General features: G+C 43.0%; 10 protein-coding genes across 14 annotated transcripts; 6 read left to right on the plus strand and 4 right to left on the minus strand.

Moving 5' to 3' along the window:
• Window positions 1-364: 364 nt before the first annotated feature.
• RB195_006135 (uncharacterized protein) lies at window positions 365-1,449 on the plus strand (the record flags this gene model as incomplete). Of its 3 annotated transcripts, XM_064179035.1 has the most annotated exons (3): window positions 518-613; window positions 878-959; window positions 1,034-1,449. In XM_064179035.1, 3 exons carry the CDS (start codon window positions 518-520, stop codon window positions 1,447-1,449), a joined length of 594 nt encoding a protein of 197 aa, XP_064036025.1. The 3 variants fall into 3 exon arrangements, with proteins under 3 accessions (XP_064036024.1, XP_064036025.1, XP_064036026.1); XM_064179034.1 differs by lacking the exon at window positions 518-613 and having other exon boundaries at window positions 938-959; XM_064179033.1 differs by lacking the exons at window positions 878-959; window positions 1,034-1,449 and having other exon boundaries at window positions 365-709.
• A 671-nt stretch (window positions 1,450-2,120) lies between these two features.
• Window positions 2,121-4,777, minus strand: RB195_006136 (uncharacterized protein; the record flags this gene model as incomplete). 2 transcript variants are annotated; one of them, XM_064179037.1, is made up of 3 exons in its annotated part: window positions 2,121-2,471; window positions 2,691-3,262; window positions 3,811-4,777. In XM_064179037.1, 3 exons carry the CDS (start codon window positions 4,775-4,777, stop codon window positions 2,121-2,123), a joined length of 1,890 nt encoding a protein of 629 aa, XP_064036028.1. The 2 variants fall into 2 exon arrangements, with proteins under 2 accessions (XP_064036028.1, XP_064036029.1); XM_064179036.1 differs by lacking the exons at window positions 2,121-2,471; window positions 2,691-3,262 and having other exon boundaries at window positions 3,578-4,777.
• RB195_006137 (uncharacterized protein) lies at window positions 2,121-5,245 on the minus strand (the record flags this gene model as incomplete). The annotated part of the gene is made up of 4 exons (XM_064179038.1): window positions 2,121-2,422; window positions 2,579-3,459; window positions 3,723-4,830; window positions 5,065-5,245. 4 exons carry the CDS (start codon window positions 5,243-5,245, stop codon window positions 2,121-2,123), a joined length of 2,472 nt encoding a protein of 823 aa, XP_064036027.1.
• RB195_006138 (uncharacterized protein) lies at window positions 4,923-6,006 on the plus strand (the record flags this gene model as incomplete). Its single annotated transcript, XM_064179039.1, has 2 exons — window positions 4,923-4,932; window positions 5,387-6,006. The coding sequence occupies 2 exons, from the start codon at window positions 4,923-4,925 to the stop codon at window positions 6,004-6,006; spliced, it is 630 nt and encodes a 209-aa protein (XP_064036030.1).
• On the plus strand, window positions 5,689-6,006 carry RB195_006139 (uncharacterized protein; the record flags this gene model as incomplete). The annotated part of the gene is made up of 1 exon (XM_064179040.1): window positions 5,689-6,006. One exon carries the CDS (start codon window positions 5,689-5,691, stop codon window positions 6,004-6,006), a length of 318 nt encoding a protein of 105 aa, XP_064036031.1.
• Window positions 6,007-7,210: 1,204 nt separating this feature from the next.
• On the minus strand, window positions 7,211-13,772 carry RB195_006140 (uncharacterized protein; the record flags this gene model as incomplete). Of its 2 annotated transcripts, none has more annotated exons than XM_013451196.2 (9): window positions 7,211-7,308; window positions 7,515-7,637; window positions 11,288-11,413; window positions 11,472-11,572; window positions 11,623-11,749; window positions 11,824-11,949; window positions 12,756-12,813; window positions 12,868-12,943; window positions 13,729-13,772. In XM_013451196.2, 9 exons carry the CDS (start codon window positions 13,770-13,772, stop codon window positions 7,211-7,213), a joined length of 879 nt encoding a protein of 292 aa, XP_013306650.2. The 2 variants fall into 2 exon arrangements, with proteins under 2 accessions (XP_013306650.2, XP_064036032.1); XM_064179041.1 differs by lacking the exon at window positions 13,729-13,772 and adding an exon at window positions 13,631-13,674.
• Window positions 13,773-15,418: 1,646 nt separating this feature from the next.
• On the plus strand, window positions 15,419-18,215 carry RB195_006141 (uncharacterized protein; the record flags this gene model as incomplete). The annotated part of the gene is made up of 2 exons (XM_064179042.1): window positions 15,419-15,530; window positions 16,402-18,215. 2 exons carry the CDS (start codon window positions 15,419-15,421, stop codon window positions 18,213-18,215), a joined length of 1,926 nt encoding a protein of 641 aa, XP_064036033.1.
• On the plus strand, window positions 16,488-18,215 carry RB195_006142 (uncharacterized protein; the record flags this gene model as incomplete). The annotated part of the gene is made up of 1 exon (XM_064179043.1): window positions 16,488-18,215. The coding sequence occupies one exon, from the start codon at window positions 16,488-16,490 to the stop codon at window positions 18,213-18,215; it is 1,728 nt and encodes a 575-aa protein (XP_064036034.1).
• A 174-nt stretch (window positions 18,216-18,389) lies between these two features.
• Window positions 18,390-18,914, plus strand: RB195_006143 (uncharacterized protein; the record flags this gene model as incomplete). The annotated part of the gene is made up of 1 exon (XM_064179044.1): window positions 18,390-18,914. One exon carries the CDS (start codon window positions 18,390-18,392, stop codon window positions 18,912-18,914), a length of 525 nt encoding a protein of 174 aa, XP_064036035.1.
• A 72-nt stretch (window positions 18,915-18,986) lies between these two features.
• Window positions 18,987-23,319, minus strand: RB195_006144 (uncharacterized protein; the record flags this gene model as incomplete). Its single annotated transcript, XM_064179045.1, has 5 exons — window positions 18,987-19,140; window positions 20,328-20,437; window positions 20,503-20,592; window positions 20,723-20,817; window positions 23,199-23,319. The coding sequence occupies 5 exons, from the start codon at window positions 23,317-23,319 to the stop codon at window positions 18,987-18,989; spliced, it is 570 nt and encodes a 189-aa protein (XP_064036036.1).
• Between the last annotated feature and the right edge of the window lie 302 nt (window positions 23,320-23,621).

The raw sequence follows: 23,621 nt of genomic DNA on the forward strand, positions 1-23,621 counted from the left end.
CGGTGCTCCGTACCGTGCGGCGCAATTGTAACAACATTTGAACTTGGTGGTATTCTGAAATTCACCAATACGGCACATGCAATGGTGAACGCAATGGCTTAAGAGCGGAACCAGCAGCATCTCTGAAATTCAATGACCAGACCTGACACATATCACGCAAGTATTTACACAATGGTATAGAACTGTTCTCGTGGCGGGAGTAGTACTTATTTCACTCCTAGGGCTCACATATGTATTCCTTCCTTTGTTTGGAGTACCCTTTTTCTATGGATTTTTAAGCAAGTTGCAAACATTCTTCGGTATACGTTTCTTGACCTTTTCTACTTCTTTCGTTTTCTTCGGACTAAAATCGCAAAAAGCTGGCATGGAAAATCGCAGTGAAGCCCTTTCAACAGAAGCTAACGCTTGTACTTCACAAAAAGCTAAAAAATTACCCATTTACCTCCTTAGGAAAATTCCTACAAATTTCGCCTTTTCTCCATCAAGTGCATGCATTCTTCTCAAGTCCTATTTCAGAATGGACAAGCGTGATCTGGATGGCGATACAAGTTTTCTCGCTGATCTCCTTACGCAAGACAACCCAAGTGTCGAATTCATTGAGCAAGATCTACGAGTAACGCTCAACGCGATCCATAGACAAGTGGACATCTGCCTGACACTCCGCATCCAATGGAGGCACATTAGAGAAGACAACAGCTTCGTCCTATAAAGTCCAACAGAGCGGTTACTTCTCATCAACCGAACTCTGCGCACAGCCGATATAACCAAGGAACGTATCTTGAGGTTGGCCACTTGCTACATCCTCAATGATCGCCTGTATGATAATCGCGCTCACGCCGACAGGCTCTCCTTGTTCCAAAGAGAGGATTAGCTCGAGGCAGAACGGGAAAAGGCCGTCCAAGCTCAAGTTGTACTGCACTTCGTCGACAATGGTTTGATGCTAGTCAACGACCTAATCGGTGAACTCGAGCAGCGACTTAGACAAGTTGAGCAGCGTTTCCACAAGTACCAAGCTGAGTCCGCACAAACCCAGAGGCAGCAGATGGCAGATCCTATGATCCTATCATCCTATCGGAAGAAGCCACACGTTTAACCTACTCGTTTGCTTCGAAGGACGAGATCGCTAATTTAAAGGACAAGTCACAAGCGCAAACTGAAGAAGTGGAAGTCTTGAAGAAGAATCTTGCCGATCTACTTGCAACCCAAAGAACAGACGACGTTCAAGTACAAGTCCATCAAGGCAAGTGCAAAGAAACGGTTCAAGTCTCTAGTGCTCAGAAGACGACACGCGTATTCGTGGATAGACAAGTGCAAGTCTCCCATGTAGACGACAAAGAATACTTCGAAAAAATTATCAAAGAGGTAAACGATGAAGATTCAGATGTGGAAATGTACTCAAGACTTCAATCTCCAGTACGTCGAGAAGAAGGAGGGAGCTGGAGAGGATGAACGCACTCGCATAAGATCGGCGATGGGGAATGTCGATAAGATCGACTTCAGTCAATTTTCCTTTTTTTTATACTATTGTGTACTGTGAAGTGTTGTTCGAGTATCAAATATTATGCACTGTGAACTGTTAGTCAAGTATTGGTTTTCTGTCAATCAATAGACGAGGAATGCGATATCTGAAGCTTTCATCTAAATGCCGCGCAAGGCTCCAAAAACATAGCGTTCCTCTGCTTCCTATAAAATGGTCACTGGTTGCGTTGTGGCAATCCACCTCATTTGATCCTTTTCAAGTATTGCTAGGACGCCGTTGAACTCACTTCATCATTGGAAATCATTCATACAACTTTCAAATTTTACGCTGCCATGCATCACAGAAGGAATAACAATTGTTTTCTAGAAAGCCGAAAAGGAAAAGTCCATGTAGAAGTTCATTGTGCATATAGTTGCTTGTTTCGTATGTAAAACGTCGTGACTATTTGTGAATGATATTATTTGTTTGTCGAGGTTTAATTACCCAAGTTTGAGGTAAAAGCCTAATTTGGACGCGTTGGTGTTTGTGTCGTGTGAAAGTACAAGTTTACATCCGCGTGGCGTGGTCAAGGACCATTTGGCGAGCAACTAAACAAGTACACAAGTCACTGTCACACACAACGCCCTGCATGTCTAAGATGTTAAGTCGCTTCTGCTCCTGGAACACTTGGTCGTACTGTTCCAAGTCGCTTCTGCTCCTGGAACAATTGGTCGTACTGTTCCAATAGCTTGTCGTCTTTTCTTAAAGAGTTCCAGACACTTGCTAGCCGACGAAATGCTATACTTCTGTTGTCCTCTCCCGCGAATTCGTTCCATGGAAGCCGAACATAGTAACCATCATTTCTCTTTTCAATGGTGTTTTTGAAAATATCCCACACTTTTTGGTCTACAAGAGCTTTTTCCTCTTTCTCAGACTTGTCGAATTCTTCAGTTCCAGCTGTTTCTAAGGACCAGAACTTCTCGCAAAGCTCGGTATCCTTTATATCTTCTTGCTTTAATTACGAAACTACGTTCACTTGTCCATCTAACGTCCAGTAGCCCTACCACTTGTCAAGTTCGTCTTGATTGTTGGATTCGTTCAAAGGTCGGTGAAGTTGACCTGTTAACAAATGACCCAAGCGGGAGGGAAGAAGATGAAGTCCTGAGGGCAGGTGAAGCTGAGGTTGGTCGTCTCTAATCAATGACCACAGCTGGTCGCATCCAAGGAGAACCAGTGGTTGAATTGTCGACTTGTCTCTTGTGAGCTTAATAGGAAGGTTCAACTTGCGGATGAACTCCACGTCCTCTTCGCGTATTGGCGGAGTATCGAAGGATTTTGTGAGGACATCATGTGTGAGGAGTGACAGAGACATTGATTGTCCTTCCACATCCCAGACGTCTAGTTGATCCCTGCGGCATATTTTTTCTTGCACTTGTTCCGATCCAAACGTGTGCAGACGTATTTTTGTTTCTTCGAGAGTGGGGAGATGAAGGTCGTCGGTGAGACTACTGTCGATGAAAGAAATCTCTGCCCCATTGTCAAGTAGGACGCAAATTTTCCTGAGATTCTTAGTTTTTGCATTCTTTACCGTTAGTTCTCCGGTCGGTAGGACTGTGCTGCTGGAGCCTTTTGTCTTCCGTACTGAATGGAGTTCGCAAATGACTGCTTCCTCACCTATGTGATTTACCTTCTTGATGATCTTAGTAGGCCTAGAATCCTTATATTGGTGCCGCGCTTCTTTGTTCTTCTTTGCTCCGTAAGATGGCTCTATCTTACTTGTCTGTGAAGAGACTTGCTTTTCCCCTTTAAAGCAACACGAAGTGTGGTGTGCACCTTCACACTTGAAACAAGGACGCTTCTGACACTGAGAAGTAATATGCTGTGGTGAGGCGCAAATTAGGCATACTTTGTGTTCTCGTAAATATTGAGAACGTTCTTTGGGTGTTTTGTACTTGAGACAATTCCAAGGTTTGTGGTTGTCTCCGCAATACATACAAGACCTAAGAGGAGTACTGGATGGTTCAAAAGATTTTCTATCAGAGCGAAACTCCTGCTGAAACACCTTAGGAGTTTTGTTCAGATATGAGAAAACCATTTATTCACTTGCTATAATCTCTTCTAGCGGAATTTTTTTTCGAGCAAAATTTCCATGCAAAAGGGAGTGTTAAATGGAAGCGATTGTTTTTTCAGGAGCACTCTGCGCTGAATCGAGTCAGGGAACTTGGATAGTACTTGCTTGAGTAATAATTGGGTATCTACATACTCGCCCTTTTGCCTAAGCTGAGTTACAATGACTTGTAATTGGTCAAAGAGAGTTCTTTGATCTCGCAGAGAGGGTGAACGAAGAGAACAATGTTCAAGTTTATTAGTGAGACGATTAACAAGCTCTTCTGCACTGCCATACTTGTGATGAAGGAACTCAAGAGCTTTGCTGTAGTTTTCTCTATTGATTTGGAACTTTTTCACTGACTCTAGGACTTCTTCTTTCAAGGCATTTAGCAAATAGTCGAATTTGAAAAGTTCTGGCAAGTCCTGAGAGTGTACATTTTCCTTGAAAAGTTCCCAAAAGTTGTCCCACTCCCATACGTTCCCCCGAAAGATTGGTATAGGCAGAGTGGGAAGTTCAATTCGTTTTGGTTGAGTCAGTGTTGCCGTCGCGCACTCTTGCGATTGTGCGTGCGATGTGCTGGTGCCCGACATTAAACAAGACATTTTACCGTACGATTTAAAAGCTTTGGCTTTTAAAAGTAAGGAATAATCAAACGCCGATGTTACCGATAGTTCTGCTTTAGCAGAGTATTCTTCAAAATCTTCCTGATCTTTTTCTGCAGGTTGAGTTAATTCAGCAAATTCCGCGGCATAGTCTTGAAGAACTTGCTCGATTTTAGAAGTTGCGGCATCAATAGCTCCTATTGCTTCTTCCAAACGTTGCATACTATCTCTTAGCAAGCGTGCAGAATTTTCTCCTTCAATTTTAGAAACACTGAGCGATTCTAACTTTTCGTTTTTAAAACGCGAAATAGCTGTTTCTAATTTGTTGGAGTAATGAGTCTCCACTGTGAGGCCAGTGTCACCTCCACGCCAATATGAGGCGGTAAATCCTCCACAACGGTTTACCGCCTCATAGTGGTGTGGAGGTGACACTGGGCGTCGGACTGCGATGCACAGCGGATGTTCGTCCTCTGACAGGGTCTCCCAAGCTGAGAAGGAGTTCGACACATTCCGACTTCTCGGAATCCGAAGCCTAGCTAAGAGTAAACCACTGCTAAGGTTCACCACCGTCTTGGCAAAATGTCGCAAGGTGGTTCCATGATCCATATAGGTTGGGCTACGAACTGTGGTGAAAGCTAAGCTTGCTGTGGCATGGCTGCCTAGTTTGGGGAAAAGTCTTTTTGCCACTTCAGCATATTCACTGCCTCAGTACCCTGCACACTGGGCCCTTCCGTCTCAGCTGTCGGACGGTATGGCGACCGGTGAGAGGCGATCAAATCTCAGGTTGCTCAGGACGTCATTGACTGTGGACCAAGGCGACACACGCACGACTCGCCATGGAGACTGTCTCAGACTGTACTTACAACGCGAGAACAGTTTCCACAGACGCTGACCTGTATGCCCTTCTCGGAGCTGCAGAGCGTATCGAATTTCACGTGATTGCTCTGCAGGAGAGAGTGTAGAAGGAGCGACGTAGGACAGATGAATGACGGTACACTCGTCATTCGTGGAGAGAAGGTTCCGTCGTGAAATGTAGGCGGTGTTAGTTTTGTTGTGCACCCATCTGTCGTCCATCTCGTCGATTCTCACGAGATCCTGTCACCTCGTCTGGCCATTCTTCGCCCACGTCCTCTGCGCCAAAAATCCATCAGTATCATCAACTGCTATTCACCAACATCAGCAGCTGATGATTCCGAATTGGACGCGTTTTACGAGGAGCTGGAGGAAGTGGTCCGCAACGAGAAGTCCTTCTACAAATTCGTTGTCGGAGACTTCATGGCAAAACTAGGAAAGCCGTCAGGGAAGCTACGGACCAAGTGACGAACCAAAATCTTCGTGCCCATCTGTTCGACTCGACAGTTCTTGCAGCGCTCTGTTACGCAGCGGAGACGTGGGCAGACCTCGCTGTTACGTCTAGGAAGCTACTTACTACCCACAGAGCCCTTGAGAGATGTCTCTTGAAGTTTAACCGGCGCACACAACACCTAGCCGGTCTTCGTAGCTCGACATTAAGAGGAATGTCCCGTCTTCGCGACCCAGCGGAATATGTATCGAAAGCAAAACATAGATGGGCCGGTCACATCATGAGAAGAATCGACGATAGATGGACTAAAAGAACGCTAGAGTGGATCCCAAGGAACGCTAAACGCCCCCAAGGGAGACCGCCAACGAGATGGGGTGACGTGTTTGCTACACGGATGGACCAGTTGAGAGCACAGCTGGATACGGCTCAACGACCTCGTCAACGTCACTCACGAAACTTGAGAACATCTTGGATGACAATGGCGAGGGAACGAAACGAGTGGAAGAGATGCTGGGGCCCACTTGTCCAGTGAAGACGGGCCATCTAAGTATCTAAGTAAGTAATTAATGACTCAGCAAGCGCTTCGGAGTAACCAATCTAGCGGACATTACGGTAGCGCGTGACTCAGATGAGAGAGAGATGATGAAACAAAGAGACGCACTTGTGAAAGAATAGACACTTGTGGCGAAAACTTGCCAGTGAACTCGAGCGATGAAGTGATACTTGTAGAAAAGGACCACCAGTGGTTTCTAAATCAGTAAGTGACCGACCTGAATTCGTTGAGTGAGCCGATGCACCATGCAGCGGGTTGTATGTGACAGTGACTTGTGTACTTGTTTAGTTGCTCGTCAAATGGTCCTTGACCACGCCACGCGGATGTAAGCTTGTACTTTCACAGGACACGAACACCAACGCGTCCAAATTAGGCTTTTACCTCAAACTTGGGTAATTAAACCTTGACAAACAAATAATGTCATTCACAAATAGTCACGACGTTTTACATACGAAACAAGCAACTATATGCACAATGAACTTCTACATGGACTTTTCCTTTTCGGCTTTCTAGAAAACAATTGCTATACTATCGTTCGAGTCCGAGACGCAGAACACTATAGGCAGTTTGGATCACCGCCAAAAGTCCAAAAATGAACAGGAAAGATGAGTGCATTGCGATCGCAAACGAACTAGCCTCATATCAAAATCTGTGCAGGTTTTGATCTACGGGGCGGGCCGTCAGGTCCCTATAAAAACCCTTGTAGCTCGTAGCTGTGGTACGTGGTGGTCTGTTGCGTTACCAAATCTAGCTAATGAGGTAACCACTAGCCAATGTGTTGCTGTTTGAGTTTGCCTACAGTTTGGATGCTTTCTGTAGGTGATAAGGCGCTTGAGAGAATAAATCACTAATGGCTTTAATTTTTCCAGGCTCTGAAGGTGGAAACGCGTTAGCAAACGTTAGCAGTTAATAAGTATCAATACCAATGTTGGCCATAGCTCAAGCAAAGTAATAAAAAAACTGCGTATTCAACATTCCAAGATTCAAAGACAGTCGAACATGGGCAATATCTTGCTTTCTTTTCTTTTCCTTTCTTTTCAGAGAACCCGTACTCATGCAACTAATATGTGCGAAGATGTATCAGGATGAAATTTCTACGAGTTGGAATGCAGTGCTGTTGTATACTGTTTGTTAATGTAGCATTTTCAGTAGTTATAAGAAGGCAAACTTTATTGCACAAATGTTACACTAGAAATATAAAGATAGATACAAGAGATACAACTATATAAGAACCAGCAAATGAGAAGGCCTTCTTTAGGAAGAACTCCATTGTCCATTCATCTGAAATTTCGTGCATAATAGCCGTTCAAAAAAAGAGGCTGTACACATCACCGGTACGAGGTAAATAACATCTAATTTCGATTTTGTGGATTCAGCAACGTTTACATTCTTAACTACTCAGTGGCAGTTCAAGTTCATTCCATTTAATTTGCATCTACCATTAAACTGAATTAAATCAAGTCAAAATTTATCTACAGTACACATACCAAAGGTCGCAGGAAATTTGGACTTGTTGCAAGGTTGATTTCGAAATCTTCTTCGAACCTCACTTGCAGTAACGAATATGAATCCAAATGAAGACAGAAGAAGTTGCACTACCAGGAATTGAACTGAAAAGCATTTAAAAGGCTGTTGAAATATTTGTGTCTCACAGTGTTTTCCCCATTACACATTCACATCTTTGGCTAGTTACGTTTTCCAGTGATGGTTGGAACTTCCACGAAGCGGAGGACAAATTTAGTCGTTTATTTACTTAGTCGGATACTTCCAGTTGACTTTGTCTGATCCCATGCGAAACCCTACATCCCTACTGGAGGGGTGGCATGCTAGAAAGCAAAGTAATCCTAGAAAGGCAAGAAAATTTGAGGTTTCCCATTCCAGTCTGATTGCGATGGATCTGCAGTTATCTATGCTGCAGGAGCCTCTCATAAAGGCAGCATAACACGAAATTGTCTGTGTACGTATAGTCAAGGGTGATTATGTAGATCACAAATATGAGCATAATGATGCTAAATCGTGTCTAATAGTCCAAAAAATGCGAGCAGCAGCCTTGGTTCTACTAGTACCCGTTTGACTGCTGCGTCATAGAACACAGTCAGTCCCATCGTTCTCCAACGCCAGAGATCCAACGGACACAACACAAATAAGTTCCAACCGGAACGAAGGAGTGTTGCGAATCGCCAACGTTGTACTACTCCTGAGAAGTTGCATCGTTGGAGACGCGGGTGCAACCGATGCAGTCTCATTCGCTTTTTCCTAGATTACCAGGGAGAAGTGAGCGTGAACGTGAATATTCGTAAATTGCAACCTTACTTCTATCTATTTGCTTAGAAGCGAAAACATAAATTTTGCACCACGCTGTCTCTAACTCTATTTTTCGTTTATCACAAGACCGCTACCTGCGCCAAAAAAAATACGCTCGCATTCATCTGTGAGAGGTTGCAAACCAAGCTATTTCATAGCTAACACGACCCAGAACAACGAATCAAGACTTCTCGACTGGGCTGTAATTTCCCATAGATTTCCCCATTTACTTCATTCTGCCTGCCACATAAAATTTTTTTTGTCGGAGATTTGATTCATCATTGTCCTGACTTACTGGACGGCGTGGTGTGGTCAACAACCTCTGCAATGATAAAAATGAATACCATATGGAACTCTTGCTCTTACTGTAAGAACACCACCTATGCACAAGTTAATCGTCTTCTCTACTACTTCAATCTAAAACTATTGTCTTCTCTTCTCTATTACCAACTTAGATAATTAAATGGTCCGCAATCACTGGACCTGCAGGCCCCAGCATCTCTTCTCTTTCCTGCTTCGTTCTGTTCCTTGAGCATCATTTCTGCTTCATTAGTACTTCTCAAAAAGAGAACGATGTCGTCCGCAAAAAGAAGGTTGGAGTGGAATCTTCCATCAACACGTATGTCCCTTTCTTCCAACAAAGGTGATTTCATTATCCATTGCAATGCAGCCGTGAACAGCTTCAGCGATATAGAATCGCCTTGTCGTACCCCTTTTCCAATGGATGTGGTGAGGGGGCGGTGGATAAGCTGCATCCTAGTCGTGCATGGATCATAGCAATTGGCTAATGTCCTCAACGCGACCACGACGCGTCCACACCTTGATCGACCAGCGCTGACAGTATTGCATTCGTTTCTACGCTGTCGAAGGCTTTTTCATAGTCGACAAAGGTTGGAACAAGAGACAGGCGGTATTCCCGACAAACCTCTATGACCCTCAACACGGTCTGGATGTGGTCCAAGCAGCTGAACCCTTGACGGGATCTAGCTTGTTCTTGAGGCTGGGCTTCATTTAGCGTCTTAGATATGCGCGTGAGGATGATCTTAGTGAATACTTTGTATAACACTCTCAGCAAGCATATCGGACGGTAGTTCCGAAGGTCCTCTCGGCCACCTTTCTCATGGATAGGAACGGTTCTTGAGGTCTTCCACTGGTCTGGAATCCTTTCTTTCTGAAGGTAGGATGTCATGTGCGCTGCTAAGATTACATGAAGTCGATGGCCACCAGCACGAAGAAGGTCTTCTGATATAAAATCAGGTCCGGGGGCTGTGACAGGTTTCATGCTCTTGATAGCGAATCGGTGGGGATGATCGGGCTCGACACGGGAGTTGATGAACAGAAAAGATTTGAATAGAACCTCTCCGTAATGATTTCGATGCTACGACGAGAAGACGTGCGAGTCCCGTCTCCGCTCAGCAAGGCTGCTAGCGGAATATTACATTCCCGGAGATCCCTGCGGCACTTCTTTAGACTCGTTCTTCTTTGTGCTGCTTCCAGAATCTTCTTCTGCCTGTATTTCGAAAGCGCTGTAGCGCTCCTGTAGCGTCCTGTAGCGCTTTTCTGCAACTAATATTTGCTAGTAACCGCTCACTGAGCGATGCATTCGGATCAAGCCTCAAAGTCCTTCCTCTTCCAAACAATTCCTTGGTGGTCCTCGAAATTGGATTCAAGTTTGTCGTACGCGGCTCCGAGGCACGCTCAGTATTAGCTCGCAATCCTCTGAGCAGCATCTCGTAATACCTTTCCCGACTTTCCACGCTAATTCGACGTCGCTAGACCCGTCTTCCTTTTTTGAAATATCGTACTACAGAGACAAACATTAGAAAACTACATTGTCCTCAAACATGAATGAGAGGTTGGACCTTCTCATCACTATCATCATTTACAGGCAACGCCTTCACTTCAACCTAGAATCACTTGGGGTTTATGTCTTTAGCTTATACGATTACTTGAGGGATTACTAGTCAATATATCAACTCAGTGTTTTTATCTTCCTAGACATGTCTGGTACCAGTTAATCGATCTCAGAATGGAGGAAAAGCTTGGTTGGCACCAGGGTGGTTTCGAATCGCAACGACACCTCTTACCGACTGCGATAAACCCGCTCACATCATAAACATTATAGTATTTAATAACGGGGTAGTACGTGTGTATGTGTTTGTGTCTGTGCCTGGATGTCATGTAAGTACTTTATGCAGCGGAAAGTCTTCAACTCCAGCTTGGTGCTTTTCTCAAGAGAGTACAGATAGGTGATCCGTCGTCCAAAAGCAGGAAAAGGGGCGGGTGATTCACACGTGCCAGATTAGTGGTCCTATGCTAGAAAAGTGTGAGGGGTATGTCTTAGCATGTGATATGCAAGAAATTAAGATGAGCGAGGAAAAGTGCGATAGTACTGGTGCACCAGTACTATCGCACTTTTCCTCGAAGGTCTTACATACCAACGTTTTTGCCGAGTTTCATCGTAAAAAAGTTGGCTCATAAGCAATCACTCTGTGGCAACCACACACGCTTGCAAGGATTCTGGAGGAGAGCCAGCCAAGATGTCACAGCACTGGACGTTATATCAATTCCGGTCTTGCTTTTAATCTCCGCTGCCGACGCATTCTGCAAACAACTACGAATGATTTAGGATAGGCAGACCGTACTGGCCTCACAGACCATGGTGATCTCCTAAGTCAGGTTTGGCGCGCTACCATTCTTTGTATATAGAAGATAGGAGATATAAATACAGACAGATATCATGGAATCGAGGTAGCTACGCGGGAGAAAGCAACCAACGAGCTAAAGCAGCTGGAAATATTCCCGACCGACTTCTATTGTGAGGACAGTCATCTTTTGTTAACATCATTTCAAAACTATATGAAATATGCAGATTAAACTGCTCTATAAGGAAATAGCCCAACATCAAGCAAATGAGTCGCGAGCTCTTAGAAGTAAAAAAAGAATAAGATCTCACGAATTTTTGGCAGCGAGTTGTAGTACAGAGGAATTTTACCGACGAAATCCCGAATAAAAAGACCTTGAAAGAGTAGACATATCAAGAACAAAAACATTGAGTGGGCAGGATCTTGAATAAGCGCGCCTGCAAGAAGCCGACATTATTTGGATTTTCAGAATTTCATTTAAAAGGAGGAACTCACCGGCGATATTGAAGGAAACAAAAATCAAAGCTGGTATAGTCTGAGTATATGTATGTGAAGGTTCATTCCGTGAAAAATGTATTGTCTGAACTGCCACTGTGCTGAAAATCACATTCTCAAGGACATAAAAAAGAAGAAGAAAAACCCTCACATTGACAGTAGATTCGTCTTTGTTTCAGTGATATTAGAATAGTCATAGAAACTTATTTTTGATGTTACATTATTAATCTGCCATCCGCTAACTCTTGGACGAGTATCATTCCGCGTTAATACATGCCCTAAACGAAACCATCCATAGAGTACAGAATAGGTTCGGATTAAGAAAGAATGCTTTCTAAGGAATATAAATTACGCAAGTTCACTGAAAAGTCCTTGTTGGCTTGCATGCGGCGTCCTGCATAAAAAACGACATTTGTTTGGTCTTTAGCTGACATGATGAATGAGCAGGTGTGTTTATCGTTCGGATAATCCGTCATATCTGGAAAGATAGTACATATTTTGTGGTGGTTTGTGGAAGTCTCTGTTCAAAACGTCTTCAGCAACCTAAGGGCTAGTCTAATATGAAATCCAAAACTGATAAATCTGTATGTATGCAGCATTTCGAACAAGTAGAAACATTTGTCGACCATTGAAGGAATGTTCTTCAATTTTCGTAGCATCACATAAGTTGAAGTGTTGAGCTGTGCGTCAATGTTTGAGGCATCAAGAAAGTTGAAATAATAACACCTTCTGGTTTACTTCATACACAACTTGATTCACATCTATTTCGTCAGTTTTTCCTCTAAAGGTAGCATATCACGAATATGACGTAGTACGGGACCCAGGGGGAATCATATGGTTCGGGCTGTAGATTACGAAAACAAGTGCGGCTACTCTCATTCCCTTCTTATAGTTGTAAGAAACAGCGTAGAAGACGCGTTCTTTCCTACGAAATCAGATGCAACGCCCCAACCTTGTGCACGGGCCGCATCTACTTCCAAGATCTACCAGTTATTCTCATTGGGCTATTCAAGTAAAACCAATGAATAGTCTGCTGAGGGTACGGGAGCGTGTACAAGGGTGGCACTTTCTGACATACCTTGAAGGATCTAAATCGGTTTCCACGCCACTTTTCAGGACGACTAGGGAATGATGAGCGGAGCTACGCTCCTTTCTGTAACAAACAACTCGAACTCTGTTTTCGTTGTGGTTTCCATATTACATTCCAATTTCGTTATTTTGAAATAGAAGACATCGTATGTAGACTAGGTGTTGAGAAAAATGTTGAGTTTACATTTCACTCGCCTAAAAAACATCCGACACGTCCAGTATACCTTGGACAAGTGATTACATAGGCAGGCTCCTGCAAAAATCTTGCTCATTGCATAAGGACAATAATCCCCACAAAATAATTTACATTTGCACGAAATCGAGGGATAAACAACTTTACTCTGGAAACGGGTGCATCAAGATGGCTATAAACACCAGAAATTCTGAAAATAGAAGAATAACTTATATGGTATAGAACAGCAGTGGAAATTGGTCAAAGTTCTTTCGGACTTGTATTTGTACCAGCCTGAACGTTCAGCTTGAACGTTCAACGTTTTTGTAGTGTTCGTTTTGGTCGCCTTCACGAATCAATAAGAAATAGCAGTGTAGAGTTTTCTCTTACAAAACTACAATTTTCTTCTTCTATCAACGTTTTCGTCATTTTTCCCCTCAAAAATCTAAGCATAGATAAGAGATTCGTGATTTTCTTCCCAAACGTCAATTCAAATGATTTGCGTCAGCACTACATTTGGAGAACAATCAAACTTGATTTTACATCTACATTTCTCTGAAACCTCCACAATTAGGAAACATTATTCGAAGTATGAGTTTCCTCCGTCCTCAACTATTAACAAAGAATGATGTGCTAACATGAAATGACGTGAATATCACTATCATAGTGATAAAAATAACGTTCTACGTCTGATCGCGTAAACTGTTGGCTACTATGTATTGCATTTAACCAGCAATTTCCACGTGTGTTTCCTCTTTTTGAAGAAAGGATGTTAGCAGCATCAGGGAGACATGCTGGGAAATAGATATGCGAAGGGACCATAGAAATCCATTCTACCGCGTTGGGCCTCCCGCGCACCAATCCGAAGTAGTGGAACCCGTCTCTCCCCACTCTATACCTTCCTAGCACTATTCCGATCCCCTTGGAACCGTCCCACCCCATTTCACAGCAATTTGGCTCTGAGGCAGAAATTGGACGCCGTAGGACCCGTCTCACCCAGATTTATCGCGTTGTGGCTCCAGCGCACAAGCCGACGCCATGGTATCCGTCTCCCTCTCTTTTTTGGAATTTCCTGACGGAGACAGACACACTGAATAAGCCCGCTATTATATAGCATAATAGTCTGCTAATTTGGAAGTACACATTCACATAAAAGTTTGTTTACCCTCACTAACATATGACAGAAACAAACTTGCCTTATCACGGACAACACATGTGGGTGCATAAATCTGGGCAGTGGTCCAATGGTGGAATACTCGCCTATCAGTTGGTTCGGCACACGACCGGTGAGTTTTGCATCATTATAGGGTATTTTCGTGACACAAGACACACAGACACACACACATACACAAACGCGGAGTAAGCGCGTTATTCCATAGCATGATGATTATATTATTATTTGATAATGTTCAGAAAATCAATTTAACAGGAACAAAAGAAGAATGCAAAAGGTTCTTTACAACTACAATAATCTTAGCTGCTTTAAAATGGTAAAAAATAAATGAAGTGGTAGCTTTGTGATATTGAACAGAAAGAAAGCACATGGAATGGAGTAGTAGACATAAATGATAGGAAAAATTAGCAAACGAACAAACGAACTCTCTGCAGAGCGTTAAAAAAAGATAAAAGCGTTCTAATGGAAGAATGGTGAGCGTTGCTCAATACTAAGTATGCTGTTCGCTTCCTCATTTATCCATAGTTGATCTTATGAATGCGATCAGTTCTAGACTTTTCTGTTCAAGTAGTGCTAAGATCAAACGTTAAAGGCTTTCGCATTTGATTCTTCTTTTCTTGCGATGTTTAAATTGACTTCTCTAACATTGTCATATTTCTTTGAAACCTCACTTCTTTGGAACCAAAACCATAATTAATATTTCTAAATAGGTAACATCAGTAAAATCTGGAATAAAATCGTCAGAAAAAGTAATTTCTAGACTTTTTCTTAGAAAAAACTGCTGTTGTAAGGGCTTAGCTATTAACTTTAAAAAGTGTTTAGTTAATGATAGTTTAGTTAATAAAATTCAAGAAAAAATTTTTAACCTATCTCTGCAAACTGGATATTGTTAAAGCCGAACATAGTAGGATATTCAAGGCGAATTTGAAGAAAATTGAAACAAGCCGGTGTCTGAATATTGATGTCTAACCGCATGCCTCTAATTCTAGCAACTCTCTGATGTCTGGTGCCTTTTGCACAGGGCATGGAACTGGATCACGGATTCCCGTCAATGATACCTCTTAGTTGTCTTTTGCATTTCTCCTGTTTTTGTACTGGCTCTCCTATAGTTACCTTTTTCAGCTTACTGCGAGGCCACTCTTTTCCTTCTTCCGACACATGAAGTCTATTCCGGTCACTGAAGCTCTTTCGCTAACGAGGATACTGATATCCTTTGGTCATATCTCTCTTTAATTTCATGCGTCATACTAACTCCTCTCTCAATTATTTCGGAATAACCTTCTTTGCTAAGTACCGCATCTTTTGGCAGGTTTGCTCTTGGCTGTCGCTTGTCTAGATTGTGGTGGTCAGTCGTTTGAGGATCACAAAAGTTGGTGAACCCTCCTGCTTAAGGTCTCCTGTCAGACTCGCTTTTAGCTCAACGTGCTCCCTATGCCTTGGGCGAATTTGGCTTTCCGAACGTTGATGTTTCGGCAACGTGACCAATGATAAGCGCTCTGGAGGAGATAGTAGATGTCACAAGAGGATTCTTCACCTTCTGGAGTAGGAGAACGACATGTTGACATTAGCACTTGTTATCTACCGCAGGAAGAGACAGCACCAGTCTTCTTTGGCAATAAATTGGGTTCCGGTTTCAGTAGAGTTTGTAGTTTCTTTTACTCCTAAGAATCTCTGACTCAGACAAAGGATGTTCCATTTGTTTTTTTTTGTTTTGTTTTCTTTATCTTCTTTTCTGGTGCACCATTGGTGTATGTGAATAAATAAATAAATAAACGAAGGGCTAATCACTTACACTGTTTTGCAAATTTGGAAGTAAACATTCATGTACAGTATACAAAAAAGTTTATTTACCCTCACTAACATGTGAGGGAAACTAACTTGCCTTATCAAAGCCAACACACGTGGATGCATAGCCTTGGACAATGGTGGAGAGGAAAGGTATGGCTCGTCTATCAGGTGCATAGGGGTGATTCGACACCTTACCGGTGAAGAATTTTGCATCGTGACAAACACCACACCCATACATACACACATACACACACATACATACACACAGAGAAGGAGAGAGAGGGAGTAAGCGCGTTATTATATAGCATGATATTTAGTGCGCTATGAAGGTACATAGACTCATTTTCGGAGCACCTCTCTTCTGCACCCCTCAGAGAGTAACTGACTATATCCGAGTTGACCAAATCAATTAAGCAATCAGTTCTTACAAATAATTTTGAGGTAATGCGATGCGACAACGTTTAGTGTACTGACAGGAGCATCCTCGGTTTGCTATGGATATCAACGCATACCTTCTAAGCGCAGTTGAACTTCAGATCAAATTTCAAAGAGACCCTTTGTGGGCACCTTTGATGTCGGATTTTATCCGCTAATGTTGATCAGGAAGTAAGGTTTTGTTCAGGACATATTCATCCTGTAAGTATTACGCAAAAACGTAAGTCACCCTCTCAACGCCGTATATGAAACTGGAGAAGAACTGTTCTTAGGAACATGCGACAGTGGAGGTGTTGGTGGAGTTGGCATCCTCGTCAACACGAGAACGGCAAAGAAAATCGACTCTTTCGAACAACTTATGACCCGAATCGGACGTCTGCTTATGAGAAGATGTGGTCCAACACTAGCTTTGATTATCTTCGTCGCTTACACTCCAACATCAAGCTACGAAGAAGAAGAAGTCGAAGCTTTCTATATGGACCTGGAGAAGTTCTACCGAGAAGATCATGCCTTCTTCAAGGTCATAATTGGCGATTTCAACGCCAAAGTTGGCCCAAGAAGAAAGTCGGAGGAACTTCACATTGGGATCCACGGCCTACAATGGAATAACCAGGGGGAGAGGCTCTCCGAGTTCATCATGACGACTAAGAGCATCCATGGGAACTCGCAATTTCAGAAGCCCTTCTTTCTACGCTGGACGTGGGAGTCACCCGGAAGAAGGTACTGTAATGAAATAGACCACATCATCGTCAATAAAAGGTTCTGCCTGACGGACGTCGCTGTTGTACCAAAGTTCTATACGGGATCGAACCATCGCCTCCTCCGAGGAAGATTTTCCTTCACAAGAAGAGCAGAGAAAGCCGCCAAGTTCAGAGGGAGAAATCCCAGGACTATCATCAACTGGGATCTCATCGCTACGTTAGCCGGCTTTTGGGAAGATTCCGCAATGGACAACATCGACGAGGAATATGACCGGCTCGTTGAACACGTTCGCGACTGCGCGAAGAAGGCTGAGAGTTCTAAAACCACCAAGAGACGCCTGTCTCTTGAAACTCTTGAGCTGATACGCCAGCGTGGAGCAGCACGAGCCGCAGGAAACCAAGAACTCACACCCGTGCTCGCAAGGCTTTGCAGAGAGGCGATAAAAGAAGACCTTAAAGAGAGAAGAGCAGAAGTGCTGGCTGAAGCTGCAGAGGCGGGGAAAAGCATCCGCTATGCCCGTCGAGACTTCGCCAGTCGCAAGACGAGGATGACTGCTCTCTGGAACCCAAAGGGAACAGCCATTGCATCGAGAAGAGGGATGGAAAAAATCATTTACGACTTCTACTCTGATCTCTTCGACAGCCATGTCCACTTGCCTCCTCACCATCTGAGGGAAGATGGACAAGTCATTCCAGAGGTTCTCCCGTCCGATATACGACATGCTATCATGTCGGTAAGAAATCGTACGGCACCCGGTCCCGATAGAATAAGACCAGAACACCTGAAGAGCCTTCCGCCAGTACTCATCAACACCCTGGCGAGACTCTTTACACGTTATCTGTCGGAATGCAAGGTTCCTAAACAGTGGAAGACCAGCAAGACGGTGTTGTTGTATAAAAAGGGAGATCCACATGACATCAGCAACTATCGTCCAATCTGCCTACTGTCCGTCATCTACAAGCTCTTTACAAGAGTAATCCTTAATAGGATCGAAAAAGTCTTGGATGAAGGACAGCCATGCGAGCAAGCAGGTTTTCGAAAAGGATTCAGCACTATTGACTACATTCACACTGTTTCGAGACTCATCGAGGTATCACGAGAGTACAAGATGCCGCTCTGTCTCACCTTCATCGACTTGAAGAAGCCCTTCGACTCAGTTGAGACGGAAGCGGTCATCTTGGACAACCAAGGCGTCCCTACTCAGCATATAAAGGTACTTCGAGAGTTATACAGTAACTTCACGACCGGAATTTCGCCATTCTACAAGAACATCATCATTGACGTGAAGAGGGGGTCCGACAGGGTGAAACAATTTCACCCAAAATATTCACAGCCACCCTCGAGAACGCAATGCGAAAGTTGGAATGGGACGACATGGGAGTGAAGGTTGATGGTCGGCAGCTACACCATTTGCGCTTTGCAGATGACATCGTACTGATAACACCTAGCATCAGTCAAACGGAACGAATGCTAATTGAATTCGACGAAACATGTGGATGCATCGGTCTTCAGCTGAATCTACAAAAGACGATGTTCATGCGGAACGGATGGATCTCGGATGATCTCATTCACGCTCACCGGAAAGAACATATCCGTATGCACCAGCTACGTTTATCTGGGTCGGGAACTGAACATGATGAACGACCTGATCTCCGAGCTGGGCAGGAGGAGACGAGCGGCTGAGGGAGCGTACAGGAGCATCGAGGATGTAGTGAAGAAGAGCAGGAACACCCGGCTCCGTGCTCACCTCTTCAACACCACCGTACCTCCTGCTTTGACCTATGCTTCGGAAACCTGGGCATTTCGCAAGCAGGAAGAAAACGCGGTGAGCGTCATTGAACGCGCAATTGAGATAGTGATGCTAGGAGTATCCCGTTTCACGCAAGTGAGAGACGGGATTCGAAGTCCCCTCCTACGTCAGCGATCGAAGATTAGAGACGCTGCCGCGTTTGCCAAGGAAAGTAAAATAAGGTGGGTCGGACACGTGATGCGCTTTAATGACAACCGTTGGACCAGATCCGTGAGCGACTGGGTTCCCCGCGATATTAACGCACTACAGGAAGACCGCCGACCCGATATTTAGATTTTTTCACGGAGTCCTTCAGAGAAAATTTTCATGCTCTTCGTGCCCCACGCGAAAGGAGGAACCACTGGGCTACTCTGGCACGCGATCGGGACAAATGGAAGAATTACTGGCGCCCGCTCGACCAGTTCGAAGATCAACGGGAGTCAAGGTGATCAAGGTGATCAAGGTGATCGCTGTTTTTCCAACCATTGTCCCATTAAAAATGTAGAAAAACAGCGAGGTCCTGGAAATTGGGTGATGTAACATTTGATAGAGGAAATTCTCGGCTACAAAGTAGTAGAAGATGATTTGCTTCAGTCTAGGTTACTTTGAGTTATTGAGTTTTATTCCACATCACACACTTTTTGCGCGCGAGCAAAAATTGAGATTTTGGCAACTTTTTCCATTCCATATATTTCGGATAGATGGGCTAAGAAAATCCCTATGTGCAAAACCTCTTCTTTTCGAACGGTTTGCATCTCTCAAAATTTATATGAGACAAATCCAAAAAATGTCGGAAAATTTTGAGTTTCTTCCCATCAAAATTCCAAAAAGACTAGCAGGTGGAAAAACAGCGATATGACTGCTTTCTAGGCCAAACCTTTTTCCCACAAAAACTACCCAAAAGATTTCTTTTAGTCCTCTTATCACGAAGTTATTTGCGGTCTCATAGAACTAAATTTTCTATTTTTTTAGAAGTAGTTTCAAATTTCTTTTTCTTTTGCAAAAATTTGCTTCAATGGGGTGCCGAACCTGCGTGGTCTCATTATTACCCTGTCAACACATTGTGCATTTTCAAAACGAAGTGTTGATGTTTCCATGTTACTGTCCTCACCTAAAATTAAATATAATATTTAGTAATTTATATAGTCATTCATTATGATTTCTTGCAATATTTTATAATGCATGTAATTATCTAATACTACGATATATTTTGTCCTTATTATATTATATTTCTATATTTTATCACCCTATCCTCGATTCACTACAGCCCACCGCACGCTCCCTTACAACCCCCTCCCTTTACGACCCCCGATATGAAAATCCCATCACACTCTCGACCCTGATAATTGGGAATTTCTGTCAGTGGGTGCTCATGAGTGTAGCGCAGTCGGTTAGAGACTCTGCTGCTTGCACGATAGATCGATGGTTCGGATCAGTCCTAGTGCTCACCAAGCCTTTCATCCCTCCGGGGTCAGCAAATTGGCACCCACTTGGCACGTTGGCTAGCCCCCGCGAGTCATCGTATAGTCCAGTTAAACGTTCGTAAACCTCGAACAATTCTGAATTGAAGTGAACGTGGTGGCGCAACCCAGGCGGATTGACTGACACACACACACACACTTTGATGCTTGTGACTGTATATAATCAGAACATCTGAAATTGAAAAAAGAAAACAACGCGATGAAGTAAATGCAATTATCTGTGCACCCATTCAGTACGATGATTCGCGGAGTCCATACATCGTAGGATCCCACATGTAGAGTGTCGAGATTATTGTACTTGGAAGGATCCCATGTAATGTGAGGGTCCCGCCAGATCTGAAACATCCATGTAGTGTTGTACGTATTCTTGCAGAACTTCTATTGCGCATCTTTGATCGCACCATGCAATATCTCCCCGAGATCGACATAACCTGTTCCTTTTCATTGATTGTGACATGATCTACACTGTGAAAAATGAACTGTACGTCAATCTGGAAGTAAAAATTGTAGTATTGGAAGTAATAATGAAAGGAGGTAATTTCCCTTAAAAAAAGAAAGTAATGGAATCGTAGTATTAGTGAAAAAATTACACTTTCTTCGGGAAAAAGGAAACTTTATAACCTGTTGATCAGTATAAGGAGCTATCTTGTAGGAAACTTTGCTCAAAACATCCTTCTCAATCTGTCGCACCCAATTGTGGTAGGAGATGTTTTTATCTGAACATTCCATGTAAACAACAATAATGGATTCCTTATTCTATCAGATTCTCGATATTTTCCATATGACACAAGCAAAGCGAAGGTTGACTGGTTAAAGGGTTTTCAGATATCTTTTGGAGCTGCTGTGCCTTCTTGAAATGCAGCCTTATCAGACTTCAACTGGTTGCTATTCGGCAACATCATGTATTTAGATGACTTTTGTTGATCCCAAAGAGCAAAGAGTAGAAGTCCCATCAAAGGAGGACCATGCAACGCCAGTCACTTTTCCCTGTCTAATCCTAAGCTCTTAAATGTAGAATTATTCGAATAAGAAGCAGAGGAAGGTAACATATTCAAATAACTTTTTTTGGAGCAAGTTCTACCTGTTCGAGACAGCACTCACGCTTCAAAAAAGTATTTATTGTTACCATGTTTAGTAGTACACGAAATTTTTAGGAATGCCGCTGGTTTAACATTGATTGAGAAAGTTGATGCTCAGAGACGAAAAACGAGGCTGAAAATGCTTCTTTATGGGTTATTCAATATCTATAAGTATATAATAAGATAAGACATCGACAACTCAATGTCAGTCAAGTAGTAACTGGTGTAGCACAGTTCACGCTTAACAATCACAACAGATCAAGCCCTTTTGGTGGTTTTTCTGGTAACTACGCGAGGTTGGGCAGAACGACTTCTACAAAACGAAATCAGAAAGCGAGTTGATTTCTGCCACGTAAATTGGTTTATACAAATATCTCTCCAGCTTTAAGTTTGATGAAATGGGTGTAGAAAAGAAATAGAGAGTTCCATCTCAACCAAAGCTCAGCAATCAGACTCAAAAGGTAAAGGATTTAGTATTGGACTACAGGTCGAGACGATGGTACATAGCACCGACTTTTTTGCAAGTGTATCCATATCGTTGTTAGGAAAACTATCCTTATTTCAAAGATCAACTCCACCTTCGGATTTGGAAACACAAGATCAACACTAAAATTCCCAGTGCTGCTGACAGTGCCAGTGATTTTAACCTGAACTGCCTGATGAGAAAGTTCTGTCATGGGCTGAAACGTGATTTCGCGAACACGCGGCATTTCACGAATAATATAAGATTGAATTTGGGAGGGCAGGAACCAGAGAACACCTATGTTCTACTGAGGCAGAATAGTGGCAAAATGAAAAGGCGTTCACTTTCCTCAACTTTCCCAGCAAATTCCTTGTCGATGAGGGAACCTTTTGAATGTTGAGGGAATGTTTCAGCAAATTGCTGAATCAGAAATTCCGAAGTTAGTCTCTGAACACTGTGATAAGCGAAGATCCACTGAACCAGGGTTTTGTACTGTATTCAGGGAATGAAGAATTGAGAGTCTCACGATGGAGTCTTATGGAATCGTCTGGGGAATACTGATCAGATTGATTGGTGACAAGAATCGAAGAAAAACTGCTGGAGCTTCCACGCCAGCTAGGTGTGCCTCATCGTTCGAAGTAGGCAGTTTAGTAGAACATAAAGTTTTGCATCTAAAATGGATGGACAGATGAGCTGTACCCTTAACCAGGAAGGCCACCAGACATGCTCAAGGAGGACATGCAGATAAGCGGGTTGCAGCATAACTTCACTTCGAGTCAAGTACAAACACCATTTCTATCGAGTATAGATAAATTATAAAAGAAAACTACCACTAAAAAGCAACCTGTTTCATACAGGGAGCTGGCTAATGGATTAAAACAACTGAACAACAGTTGGTGACTCCAGTGTTTCTATTTCAATCATTTAGGACTTGCGTTAAATCCTGGAAAAGGCTAGCGCCTGCAGCAAATTGCACACGCAGATTGAATGACTTTGATAATGAATTGCTGGAGTAACAACTAGTCTTGACTTCATTCTTTTTGTAATTTTCCTACAAGTGATGGTGTTCACGAGGATATACGTCAAAAAATGTCATCAAAAAATTTTCCGATCGTGGGCGCTGCTATTAAAGCTTTCATTTTTTCCGGCTGTTATCAGTAACCATTCGAAAATAATTTTTTTTTGTATATTCTGTTTGGTCATTGGATGGTACTCGGTTGCACTGAAGTTTCAAGGCGGTTTTATAGTGTACCAGATTTGCAAAGATGACTACTTTTTGAAAGCATTTTCGACATCTCCCCTATTTCATCTTCAATTAAGACGGATGGGCTGAAGAGGCAGATCGCTAACAGGCTCGATCCATACCAACAAAGAGAAGAAAAAGGACTAACAAAAGTAATCCAAGGTCTCGTCTAGGGAGATATCATACTCCAATCAACAATGAGTGCTACGTTTCTTGCAATTAACTTCTATCCGGTAAACAGTACTAGTAATCTTAATTTGTTAAGAAAAGACGAAGTGGAAGAGGAGTAATAAAAAATCTTCACGATCCAACCTCGCTGATACCTCTCCTCATTATTGTTATCAGGATCATCATAGTAGTGAAGTTCTCCTTTCTCACTCGAAATAGTCGCTATATTGAGCAGAGTAAAGAGAATGGCGTAAGTTGAATACATGCTGACGGAGTTCTGTTTATCGGTCTGGAAATTTGACACCGCATTCGGGTGGGAATCAGATTAAATAAACAGTTTGTAGGTGTAGTGGACCGTAAAACAATAATTAGGGTTTCCCTCAACGAAAAATGTTGAACTAATTTTTTAAAATAAGAAACAGATCCCTACTTTTTTTGTTTCAATGGCAGCAGTTCAGAAGCAGTAGTGTTCAGCCGCAAATTTTACTGCAAACACTTCCAAGAAATCACCAAACATAGGAGGAAAAGACGTGGTTCATTACATCCAGATAACTGGTATATTGGGGA

Source organism: Necator americanus, chromosome I, assembly GCF_031761385.1.
Source record: "Necator americanus strain Aroian chromosome I, whole genome shotgun sequence".
NCBI classification, from domain to species: Eukaryota; Metazoa; Nematoda; class Chromadorea; order Rhabditida; family Ancylostomatidae; genus Necator; species Necator americanus.